Below are 12,219 nucleotides of genomic sequence, written 5' to 3' on the forward strand. Positions count from 1 at the left end.
TAATCTCTACACCCAAAATGGGGCTGGAACTCAGGACCACAAGATCGAGAGTCGCACGCTCCATTGACTGAGCCAGCCAGGCGCCCCCGAGTACACGCATAGTTTATTCCAGAAGCCTCAGATTGTTCCATATGGTGGTGTGAAAGTCAACATGGTGCAAGGTAAGGCAGTATCAGGTGACAAGGAAATGCCACGTTAACAAGTTAGGACTTCATGCCGAGGGCAGTGAAAAGGTTTTGAAGCAGAGGAGTGACATGATTGGATCTGTGTTTTATTTATTTTTTTTTTTTTTTAAAGATTTTATTTATTTATTTGAGAGAGAGAACACATGAAAGGGGGAGGGTCAGAGGGAGAAGCAGACTCCTTGCTGAGCAGGGAGCCCGATGCGGGACTCGATCCTGGAACTCCAGGATCATGACCTGAGCCGAAGGCAGTCGCTTAACCAACTGAGCCACCTAGGTGCCCCTGGATCTGTGTTTTAGAATGATCTGTGTGGAGTCAGTCCCAGCAGAGGAGGGACAAGGAGGGGAAAGCCTAAAGGACTGGATTCCTCTCAAGAGGCCACTGCAGGCCCCTGAGCAGGGGAGAGTACGTGCCAGGGTGGGGGGGTCCCTGCCGAGAAAGCACTTGTAGGCAGAGGGTGACAGGTGTCGAGCTCCCTGCCTTGCTCTGAGCTTCTCCGCCCAGCACAGGGGTGCCTGCTGCAAGTGCCCCTCTCTTCCTGGGGTCGCAGGTCGCTTGAGCAGCTGGGGAGGTAAGGCTGCCCTCTCAGAAGGCCTATCATACAGGGTGCTGCCCTCGCTCCCGGGTCTTTCATTCGACCTGGGAAGGCAGCAAACTCTTCTCATTAAGAGCCTGTTTAGCTCTGCAGTAAGACAGATCTGGCTTCCAGTCCCAGCCCTGCTGGTCGCAAGCAGTAGCTTATTCTCTCCATGCCTGGCTTTGTCATCTGTAAAGTGGGGGCATCAAGGCCCCTCCCTAGGAGGGCAGTTGTGAGGATTAAGTAAGATGTTGCAAGTTGAACATTTAGCACACACTGAGTGAGAAATACTTGGTAAGTGTTATTACAGACTGTAGGAAAGAACTTCCAAGAAAGAGTTGAAGCAATTAGTCTCAACTGGAACTGTGTCCCATGAGCTGTCAGAAGTGTCCTGAGGAATCACAAGATGACAGAATTTTATTGTATTCTTTCTGAAAAGGAAATCTGTGGGGAGTTTACCCAGTCTGTATGGGAGCTATGTGGATGATTCAGCCCAGCTCTTTGAAAGAACCATTTTTTTAAGAAACAGAAGGAGTGCTGAGGGGAAAAAAAATCATATTTTAAAGTATTCAGGAGAAAAAAAGGTATGTAGAGTTTCTTCTGTGTGTCCCTCTTAGTGACTCTGGTCTGGTATCTGAATTAGTATCCTCAGGAAGCATCACACACATTGATGTGTGTCGTGGCTCAAACTCCAGAGCCCCAGTTGCACACACACAAGCCCCCATATGTAGCAGAAGGAGGATGGAGAGGCAGCCCCTGGCCTGGAGGAACCTGCGGTCCAGCAGGGGCGAGGCCGACTCCTAACCAATTAACACTTGCATAGTTTGGCAAGTCTCATAGCAGTCTGTCTAGCATGTAGTGGGAACCACCGGGGGAGGAGGAGGAGATTGGGGAGAACTTTGGAGAGCCCTTAGAGCTTAACTGGCTCCCAGAGGGCAAGGAGAGTTCTCCAAGGGCTCAGACGCACCCTGGGCAGGGGAGCAGCGTGGCGCAGGCCGGGATGCTTGCTGGTGTGGGTGCAACTTTGGAAACCAGAGAGGCTCTGGCACAGGGCGTGAGGGGACCTGGCTGTGGGATGTGTTGGAGAGGTAGGCGCCAGTCTAAGATGCTTGAACTTCTTATTCTCTTATTCTCTTGCGATGGGATGCTTTAAGTGGAGGAAGCACCGTTAGCCCTGCATCTTCCCAAGAGCCCTCTAGCTGCGGGGAAAGAGGACGGGGGAGAGAGCAAGATGGAGTGCAGAGGGAGGCTGCTGCAGCACTCAGAGCAAGTGCTCGTGCGGGCCTGCATCAGGGCAGAGGCAGTTGGGATGGAGAGGAAGGGCGGAGATCAGAGCTGTCTGGGGAGAAATCAGTCAGACTCTGGGAATGTTTGGAAGTGATGGTTGAGGGAGGAGCAGTGGTGGCAGGTGACGAGAAGGTTCCTGGTTTGGGTGACAAGAGTGAATGATAGAGCAGAGATAGGGCGGCTTGGAAGACAATCAGTAAGACCTGAGCACATCTCATGGGAGAGGATCAGTTACAAAGTCTGTGGCACCCTGTCCAGCTTCGGGCTGGGCTTCCCTCTGGTTATGCCTGAGTCAGCACCTGGGAGAAGGGCAGCTTCCCTCTCTTCACCTTGCCTCTGCCCAGATTTGCCCAGGGAGGTGACCTTGTACAGTGTTTCAGAAACTCAACGGGCTGAGTGTGCCAAACTCCTATAATTTCTCCAGCCTTCAGTGGCCCTACAGAGCAGCTCTTCTTCACGCTGCTTCACGTGATGGGGTCCTGGACAGCAGCGTATCCTCAGGGGAGAGACGGCTTTCCCAGTACTCCCTGGAGACCTTATCTGGAACGAGAACTTGAGATTGAATTGACTCCCTAGGCTGGGTTAGCAGCCTCGTCTCAAGAGGAAGTGTCTGCCAGAGGCCACTGGGACTCAGAGCCACCAGAGAGATGAGAAGGAGCTGCCCCTATGCCCTTGTCCCCCTGAGCTCTACAGGAGTGCAGAGCTAGACCAGAATCTGACTGTGCTATGGAGAGGGTGTGCTGGGGGACAGGGTTTCAAACAAGCCCTTTGGAACTGGGGAGATTTTCACAGACTTTGTCCTTGGGTTGTGGGGTCAAGAAGGTAGAAGAGAACGTGGCCTGAAACAGGAGCATTTCTTCCAGATGAGACTGTGGGCCCAGGGCCCACAGCAGCGGCTCTGTAATCAACATCTGGGAGGGGAAGGGATGGTAGCGCTTGCTTTGATTTACTTCCTGCCTTAGCGATGGTTCCATTCTGGCACGTGGATGTTTGGGTCATTTTTCATTATGAGTGTATATAATTTGTTCAGCAAGCTCTGTGCTGATGAACTTAGGTGATTCTCTGTCTTTAGTTCTCCAAACAGAGCTGTAGTGACCGTCTGCATGCATATGATTTTGCCCACCTTAGGAATCTGCAGGAATCTGCAGGATTCTAGAAGAGTGGTTGCTGCTTCAAAGAGTACCTTTTATTATTATTTTTTTTTTTAAAGAATTTCTAAGCTCCCTTTTAATAAACTGGAGCAGCCTAATTTTGCTCCAGCAAGCAAAGGTATTCTTTTGGGTTGAGGTGCCCCTTCCTGAGTGGGGCACTGAGGACTCCTCCCCCAGAAGAGGCTACCGCCCCATGGTGGTCATCCTCTTCTGATTAATGGTGGTCTAGCTGGGGAGTGAGTTCAGGCTCCCCAGAGCTTACAAGTACAGTAATATACAGGCCTGACGATTTCAAAGAAACTCTAGTTGTTGGAAAGCCCCAGAGAAAACTGAGAAGGGCTCTTGTTATTCAGAACGAAGCTGTCCGCTCTAAATACGTTTTTTACAGACCGCCACCTACTTGGCAAAAGAGACAGAAGATGTTTAGCTTTTAAAGAGTCTGTGACCCAAGCATCCAGCAGGAAGAAGAAAGGGGCCTGGACATTGTAGCAGGAATTGGCAAGAGCAGGACTGATGTGCCTGTCATTTGTCTTTAGGTTTGGGGCAGAGCTCGTTTGAGGTTTGATAGGGGGACAGCAGGTACTTCTAGAGAGAAGCTCCGTTCCTTGGGAGACCTTAGGACTGGCTGGCCCCAAATTCTGTGGAGCTCTTGGAACCCCATTTCTGGCCTCTAGAGAGTAAGAGTCCTCCTTTTTGCAGTCGACGTGGAGCTCCTGGAGGTACTGCGTTTGGCGGGAGTTCCCCAGGGTGCATGCTCTTCTGACTGCTCTCCCAATGTGGTCCCTGCTGAAGGAACAGGAAGGAAAGCAGCCAGAAAAGGCAGATTACCACCACCCTCCAGGTTCTTTACTAAGTACTCTGCAGTACCTATTGAAAAATTCTCAGAATCTAAGGAAGGAGGGGCTGTCTGTTTTATAGAAGAGAACCCCCAGGTCCAGAGGGGCTAAGTAACCCGTCCACTGTTTCACAGCCGGTAGGAGCAGAGCCAGACTTTGGCCTACACTGTGTGACTCTAGAGCCCATGCCATGCTGTTCATCCTGGGCAGGCTCTGGCCCCACGGAGTCCAACCCACACGGAATCTTAGACTCATGGAGTTGTAGAGCTGGAAGGGTCTTTGGCAAAGCTGAAGCAGTCCCTTCTTTGCCTGAAGAACGGAACTGCCCCTTCCTAGAAGCAGGTCCCTCCCCCTCCTGGCCTGTGGGTAGGGAGACTTTCAGCCATATCACCTAGAAGTTAAGCGCCTAGGCTCAGATCAGACCTGGCTTCAAAACCCAGTTCTGCCGCTCGCTAGCTGAGTGACCTTGAACAAGTCATTGCCTATTTTCAGCCTCATCTTCTCCTCTGTAAAATGGACACAATGCTCCTTGTTCCTAAGGCAGTAATGGGGCTTGCACACGAGGTGCTACTGTAGCAGGTTCAGCCTCGTGCCTGGCCTGCAGTCAGGACCCAGGAGCCGGCTCTGGTGAGGTCCAGGTAAGCTCTTCGCTAGCAGGTCTGGGAGTGTTCCTGGAAGAGGCGTCCTGAGCCAGCCCCCAGGTCTCCAGTTTGAACGTTTCGGTGGTCCTCCCAGCCTGTATGGATGCCAGCAGGCAAGCAGGAGGTTCCTTATGAGCATGTGTGCGGCACCTGAGAGAGCTTAGGTGTACCAGGAGTGGTGCTTTTGTCCCTTCTGCCCGACCCTCCTGATGCAGCCTCGCAGCGGCCCACAGGCTGGTGCGTTCAGGACACTTAGACTTCCACACGCGTCCCATGCCATGCTCCCTCAGGTGTGCCTTCTCTGAGGCCCGGCCGCCCTTGAGCCTGTTATTCCTCTTAACAGTTCTAATGGGTTAAAAATTTAGATTTAAAAATTATTATTATAGTAGTGTATGGTAAAATAGTTAAGCAACATGGAAAAATATAAAATAAAACTCTCTCTCCCCTCCTTGGGCCCCTCATCCTGCCTGGAGGTATCCACTGTTGAGTTTCTTCTAGAAATTTCCTGTGCATATTCAAGGGTATGTATAATCTTTTTTTCTTTACCCAAATGGGATCGTATTATACAAATAGTACTGGTTTGTTTGTTTGTTTGTTTGTTTGTTTTTAACGTAATATACCATAGGCATCTTTATCAGCAGGTGTGGACCTAGTCTTATAGGCTGCACAGTATTCCATAAAATGGAACGTGATGCGTGAACCAGTCCTTTCTTGGTGGACATGTAGAGTGTTTCCTGTCTGGATGCATGTTTTGATTTTTGTGGTTTTATCTTTGGTTTTTTGTGGCTCTACGTGGTTCTATAGGGACCCTCGTTGAGCACATTTATCTTTGTGAACTTGTGTGCATATATGTGTAGGATAAATCCCTAGAACTGAAGGGCTGGGCCCGACGTGTGCGGTTTTTTTTTGTTTGTTTGTTTGTTTGTTTTTACTTTGTTGGCTGTGGTTTCAACACGTACTTTCTGCGCACCTGCTGAGCCCGAGCAGGGGATTCTGAAGTGGCCAAGGCCCAGGCCTCGCTCCTAGGAGCTCACCCTCTCAGGAGACAAGCAGGCAAGCAGACGTGATGAGCATGCTCTCAGCAGTGCATGCACGGAGTGTCTGTCGGTGGTGGCTCACGGACCTCAGCACTAGCCCTGTGGCCTCTCGATGGCTCAGAACAGGTGAGATACGTGTGTGGGCCTAACCTCTGAACGGCTCTGAGGGGCACCCTGACGGCCCAGCCCGCCGTCAGCCTCTGCAGTCCTGCCCCTCCGAGCAGCTGCATCCAGCAGCTTCTGGGAACTGTGCTGTTCGTTGTGGAAGTTGTGAAATTTAATTGATTTCATTTTTGATAGAAGCCATTGAGGCAAGGCAGTTTGCTGACCCCAGTCCCAGTTGCCTTTCTTACATGAGCATCCAACTCTTGATTTCGGCTCAGGGCGTGATCTCAGGGTCGTGAGATTGGGCCCCGAGTCAGGCTCTGTGCTGGGCCTGGAGCCTGCTTAAGATTCTCTCTCTCCCTCTGCCCCCTCCCCCCCCCCAAAAGCAACAACAACAACAGTATAAAGAGAGAGAGTCACATGTACCTGGGCCTGGCCCAGGCTTTGCCGTCTGTCGCTCTGGAAATCTGGGGTGGAAGGAAGGAAACTTAACATTCGTCTGGCGCCTCCCCCACGCCGGCTCCGGCGGTCCTCAGGGAACCCTGTGCAGGGCGGCGCCGTCCCTCTCCTCTGGGTGAGCCGAGGGCCGGCCAAGAAACATATTCAGGTTGCACCGTAGACCCGAAGGTGGCTCTCAGACTCAGCCAGCCTTTCTTCAGTCCCTTGCTCTTTTCTCCTTGCGTGATTTGGGCCATTGTGGGCGGCAAGAACCCGAACTCCACGTGGGACTCCGTGGCAAGCCTGGTTCCCTGGCTGAGTCACCACACAAGGCAATCACTGATGGTTTGAGCTGAAGATGGGTCCCCTTAGTAGCAGGGCAGGCAGGCATGAAAGGGGAGGGCTGTCAGTGACCTGGTCTGGCCTCACTGCACAAGGCAGAAGCCGCCCTCTGCCCCGCCCCCCCCCCCCCCCCCCCCGAGCCAGGGGGCCACCAGGAATGTCTCCCAAGCCAGGGTGCTTGGCTACTTCCCCAGGTTCCTTCTCTGGATGGGAGATACCAGAGCAGCACGGCCCCAGAAAGAGCTATTAAGTGTGTCCCTTCCTCCTCTGACACCCACACACAGTGACGGATTATTTGTTGTCACATCAGCTGCTTCCGGAGGCCCTTGGGAGGGGCAGGCTAGTGGCAGGGCTGGTGTTGCTGCCCTCGATTCTGCTCTGGGAGCTATCAGAGTGGCTGCCGGTGAAGCCCTCTGCCCCATCTGCAGGGACTGGTCTCTCTTCCGTTTGTCTTTTCCCCAGAGGGGCCCATGGGTCCCCCTCCGTGTGCACAGCCCTGGAGCTCTTTTTCCCAGAGTCACTCGGGAACACATCCTTCTGGCCAGGGGCCTTTCGGCCTCCAGTCTGTCCGCCCCCAGCCCTCATGGAGGCCACAGAGGAGCCCAGTGGGGCAGCGGGGTGAAGAGGGACATCACTGATTATGTAATCTCCTTGTATGTGACTCTTGCCTTCTAAAGGAGCCCGGAGCTGGACCTCTGAACTGCAGCCTCTGGGCTTCCTGCGAGCAGTAGGGTCTTCAGGCCCCTGCCGGCCCCAGGACTGCTGCGCTGGCCACACTGTAGCCCTGCCGGGAGAGGCGGTGACAGAGGCTGGGTCTGGTGCGGATGTGTGGAGGGGGAGAAGGTTGGGCACAGGGCCCTCTCTCTGGCCGCCCCTCCCACTTGCCACCGGGCTGAGTCACTTCCTCTCTGGCTGCTGCAGGTACTCCCCCACATGCCCCAGAGCAGAGTGGCTTCAGGGCGTGGGGTTCACCCTGGGCCACGAGAGGGAGCAGACGCTTGTGGTAGAAGCAGCCAGTTCACTCGGTACCCCCGAGGCAGTAAAGCACGACGTTTAGGGAATGATGTGATGTTATGGATTCTTGACAAATTGGAGCTATACATATCCTGCATTTTAAAAATGAGCAAAATCATCACACTGTTTTGGAACAGTGAAGATGACAGCGCATGCATGAATCTTTGTCATCAGGGAGTCCTGGCTGAAGCCAAGGGATTACTAATCTGCCTCCCCATCCCCCAGCTCCATCCTGAGCTCAGAAGCAAATGGCTTCCAGTGGGTTCCTGGAGAGGTTCCTCATAGCCTTCAGGCTCCCAGGGAGAGGGTTCATGCCTACTTCGGGGGTGGCTGTCATTAAAACTCAAAGGAGAAGCTGACAAACAGAGCCCCCTTCCCTCCAGCTAGCAGGAGGCAAAGAGAATAGGCCTCAGGCAGCCTCCTGTGGGCCTGGTAAGCTGGCCCAGGTCTCTAGGCTTCGCTCTCACAGAGGGTAGGTGACTGGTTCAGGGAAACAAAGCAAGTGAGTGACAGGAGTCTGAATTTGAACCCGGACCTACCTGACCTCAAAATCCATCTTGCTCTCCCAACTGGCATTTCGGTCACTGGTCTATGGTTTGAAACACTTGATTGCATGGGCTGCAAATTCCTCTTGGTTCCCTGAGTTGACTTTGTGGTTGGAGAGCAGGTCTGTAGGGAAGTTGGGAGCACTGGTAGAAACACCTGTGTGTGAGTATTGGGGTGCAGCGGGGGTGGCTCCCAGAGGGCTTGTGTCACGGAGGGGTGGGGGACACTAACTTGTTGGCTGGTAGGAGGATATCTCAGTAACCCCCCCTCAGTTCAGCCCCTCTCTCCAGAGAGACCTGCTTGGGGGCTGGAAACACCTCCTTCTCCAGGGACAAGCACGACCCCTCTCTCCCTGCTTGCCTGCAGCTTTCTGGCTGCAGCTCCCTGATTCCAGGAGAATGATTGCTTATAAGGAAACCCAGAGGGCATTGTCCTCTCTGTGGCTGGCATTCCTACGCTGGCAGCTGTCTTCGGGCGGGGAAGGAGCAGTGGAGGAAGAAAGAGCATGGGATTCAGAGCTGGAGAACCTGGGCCCGCGTCCCCTCTCTTTGAGCAACCAGTCAGGTAATTTTAGGCAGGGCTCAGTATCTCTGAGTCTTGATTTCTTTTTCTAGAAAGTGCTGTGTTTGCTGGTAGTGGTGGTGGGGGGATCAGTTACAATCATGTATTGGAAAGTGCCTTGTAAGCTACAGAACTGTGTGCAAAAGTTAGTTGTTGTGAGAGGTCATTGAGGGTGTGGGCCTCCCATGTGGGCTCTGAGTCCAAAATTCACCATCCAGGAATGAGCCTGGGGAATTTTCGAGGGAATTGGCAGACCTCGAGCATGGAGGGGCCTGGTCTACAAAGCAGAGCCACAGATCTTAGTTGGGTCATGCGTTCAGATTTCACACTGCTCACCTCAAGCCTTGGTAGTTCCTTCCAGGTGTAGTCAGATAAAATGCAGAGTTGAGCCCGAGGTTCTCTTCTCTGGGAGTAGCAAGAGTGCTAGGAATTTTTCTGACCAGTAGAAGGACCTTCACACTACGAGCCTAGAGGGACCCGGAGGACCGATCACTGGTGTGAGGGGGCAGGCAACGCCATCATTCACATGCGCCCACATCTTGCTGCCGGAAAGCAGATCTTTTTTGCTGGATTCAGCCAGAAGGGGGCTAATCTGTCCCTTTGCCAATGAGAGGTTGGGCCCAAGCCTCAGGCACACCATGAATGAATTCACTCCTCGGTGGGGGCTGCTCTCTGGCACCAAACACTGTCTAAGCGCAACGCCTGGCGATCAGCCAGCCTGGCACCCTCCCTGCCCCAGGCATCCAGGCATTTCTGACATGGGACTTTGCCTGGACAAATGGTTCCCAGCACCCTTGCAGCCCAGTACCTATAGCTGTGATCCCCTGTCTCTCTGATCCTGGATTCTGTCTCCTGCCATGAGCCGATGGACCATCCGTCTGTACTTCTGGGCCCCACTCCAGCCCTGGCCTCCAGTTGGGTCATCTCTGTCCCCTGCCCCAGTATGGCATTTTATGCATTCTGGGTGCATAACAAACAGTTCTACACTCCCTTTTCTCATTCAGCAGTGCGCCAGGCCCTGGGCAGGGTGCAGGGAAGCGACAGTGAATGGGAGTTGCTCCCTCAGCCGTGGGGGGACTCAGAGAAACCAACCGTTCCAGGACGGTGGGAGGGAATGGAGGTATGCTCAGGTGCTCTGGCAGCTGGAGGAAAGGACTTGCTGCAGTGAAGACCGAGGGAGAAGGACGGGCCAACCAGGATAAGAAGGGCAGGGCAAGGGTGTTCACGGCACACTCACAGAATTGTGAGTCATTTGGTGTGGCTGGATTTAGGGAGCCTACCAAGGCAGTGAGTCTGGACAGGTAGCCTGGGTCTGGCCGGGCTCACTGAGGAGTTAGGGTTTCTTCCTGAAGACCAGAAGGGCATCGGAGGACTCCACAGCGGAGAGAGACAGAAACACTGCAGGCCCAGGTCCCGGAGCAGAGGGGAAAGTGCAAGGTGCTAGAATCTGTTACTCAGGTAGCTGAGGTGGGGTCTTCTGTGGAGTCGTTCCTGCATCCTTCCTGATCAGCCACGGGGGGCAGTGTCCCACCGTCTTGCACCTGGGCGGGGAGAAACCCTTTGAAGATGTGCTGCAGAAAGACGCCACCAGGTGGCAGACCTGGAGATGGCACAAAGACCTCTTTTTTTCCCCGTTAGCACAATGTTTGCAGGGGCGGAAGGGGGGCATTCTAGACACAACTACTGTTCCTGCCAGCCTGCCTCTGCCCCACAAGGATGAGATCCCCCCGGCCTGCCACTGGGGACTCTGTCCCCACAAGGAGTCCCTTTGACTCTGTGAATCTGGACAACAGATTCCTCGAGGACCTTGGGAGCTCTTCCATCCAGCAGCTCGCACTTTCTCCTGTCTCTGACGCCAGAGTAAATTGCAGGCATCGTGACCCCTCACCCCCAAACTCTTCAGCATCTCTCACCTAAGAGCAAGGAGTTCTCCCACGTAACCATAGTGCAGTTTTCAAATTCAGGAAATTTAACATCCATACAGTCCGTATTTGGATTTTGTCAGTTGCCCAGTCATAACTCCCAGGATCTCACACTGCATTTACTTGTCTTATGTCTTTAGTCTCCACTAATCTAGACTGGTTCCTCAGTCTTCCTTTATCCATCACTGTTTTGTTCTGTCTTAATGTGTTTTTTTTAAGATTTTATTTATTTGAGGGCAACCCCCTCGGGTCCCCTCCTTCCTTGAGAGCTTTGTATTATCACTTTGCTTTAGCTCAATAAACCTTGCTTTACTACCCACCAAAAAAAAAAAAAAGAAGAAGAAGAAGATTTTATTTATTAGAGGGCACAAGCGCGGGAGGGGCAGAGGGAGAGGGAGAAGCAGACTCCCCGCTGAGCAGGGAGCCCGACTCAGGGCCCAATCCCAGGACCCCGGGATCATGACCTGAGCCAAAGGCAGTCGCTTAACCGACTGAGCCACCCAGGCGTCCCCATCACTGTGTATTTGAAGCATACAGGCCTGTTTTTGTTGAATGTCCCTCAATTAGGTTCATCTCATGATCACATTCAGGCTATACATTGGGGGCAAAATAATAACCATAAATTGATGTTGCCTCAGGAGTAATATGATATCAGTTCTGTTATTGGTGATATTAACTTTGACCGGTTATGGTCGAAGCTAGCTTTTTTTTAAAAAATTGAGGCACATATATACACACGGTGAGTTTCACAGACCCTTTCATTATACAGTTCAGTCGTTTTGACAAATGCACATCCCAGACTAGAGGCACTAGGTCTTAAATCCAGACTCTGGACAGTCCCTTACTGTGCCCCGGTTGGTGCCTGCCTGCTGGTGCTCCAGCCCCTGCTTCCCCCTAGATCCATGAACCGAGTGAGAGCCCGAGATGCTGTGTGCCTCTGCTCTCCCCTGCTGCCCGGCACCCCTCCCCTCTTCAACAGCTCCGTTAGCCCCGAGGGCCGCCTCCCCAGGGCCAACAACGGCCAGCCGGCATGTTCAAGGTCTCTTAAGCCTTCCCTCTGGGTACCCTCTTTCTTCTGCCTCTACCCATCCCCTCCCCCCATTCCATGCCTATTAAGTAACAATCCCTTTCTCTTTGGGTAGGAGAAATACAAAGCTACTGTGTTTAAGCTAAGAATAGCACAAGCTACCAAATGCTTACAATATGCTGGTAGGTGCTCTGCTAAACCTTTTGCCTGGGTTATTTTACTTAATCCTGAGCCCAGCCTCGAGGTAGGTGTTGTGCTCTGTATTGTGTAGATGCTGAAAGTAACTTGTCCAAGATCTTACCGCCACTAAGTGATGGTGCTGGGCTTTGAACCAGGATTGACTTGCTCTGACTCAGAGGTTCCCAGCCAGTGTGGGTTATGTGAATCAAGATGGTGATCCCTTCAGCCTGCGGGTGCCTGGGTCAGGCACAGGACGACTGGGATCCCGTGTTCTTTTACCCCCGAGTGTCATACAAGTGGTTCTGTCTGTGTTGTGCTGTGAAAAAGCCTGAGATGCGTTGCTCTAACCATATTAATTGTGCCCCCTTACTG

At 52.8% G+C, this 12,219-nt stretch overlaps 1 protein-coding gene across 1 annotated transcript in view; it reads left to right on the top strand.

Moving 5' to 3' along the window:
* The window catches only part of STK40 (serine/threonine kinase 40), a 36,473-nt gene continuing 24,254 nt past the window's right edge, over positions 1-12,219 (top strand). The window contains 1 exon segment of the mRNA XM_088022501.1: positions 1-161. Coding sequence (XP_087878627.1) covers positions 152-161 — 10 coding nt within the window. The 5' untranslated portion in view covers positions 1-151.

Source organism: Eumetopias jubatus, unplaced genomic scaffold (assembly GCF_037043125.1).
Source record: "Eumetopias jubatus isolate StellerSeaLion01/CBP00866 unplaced genomic scaffold, mEumJub1_p1.0 scaffold_4, whole genome shotgun sequence".
Lineage (NCBI taxonomy): Eukaryota > Metazoa > Chordata > Mammalia > Carnivora > Otariidae > Eumetopias > Eumetopias jubatus.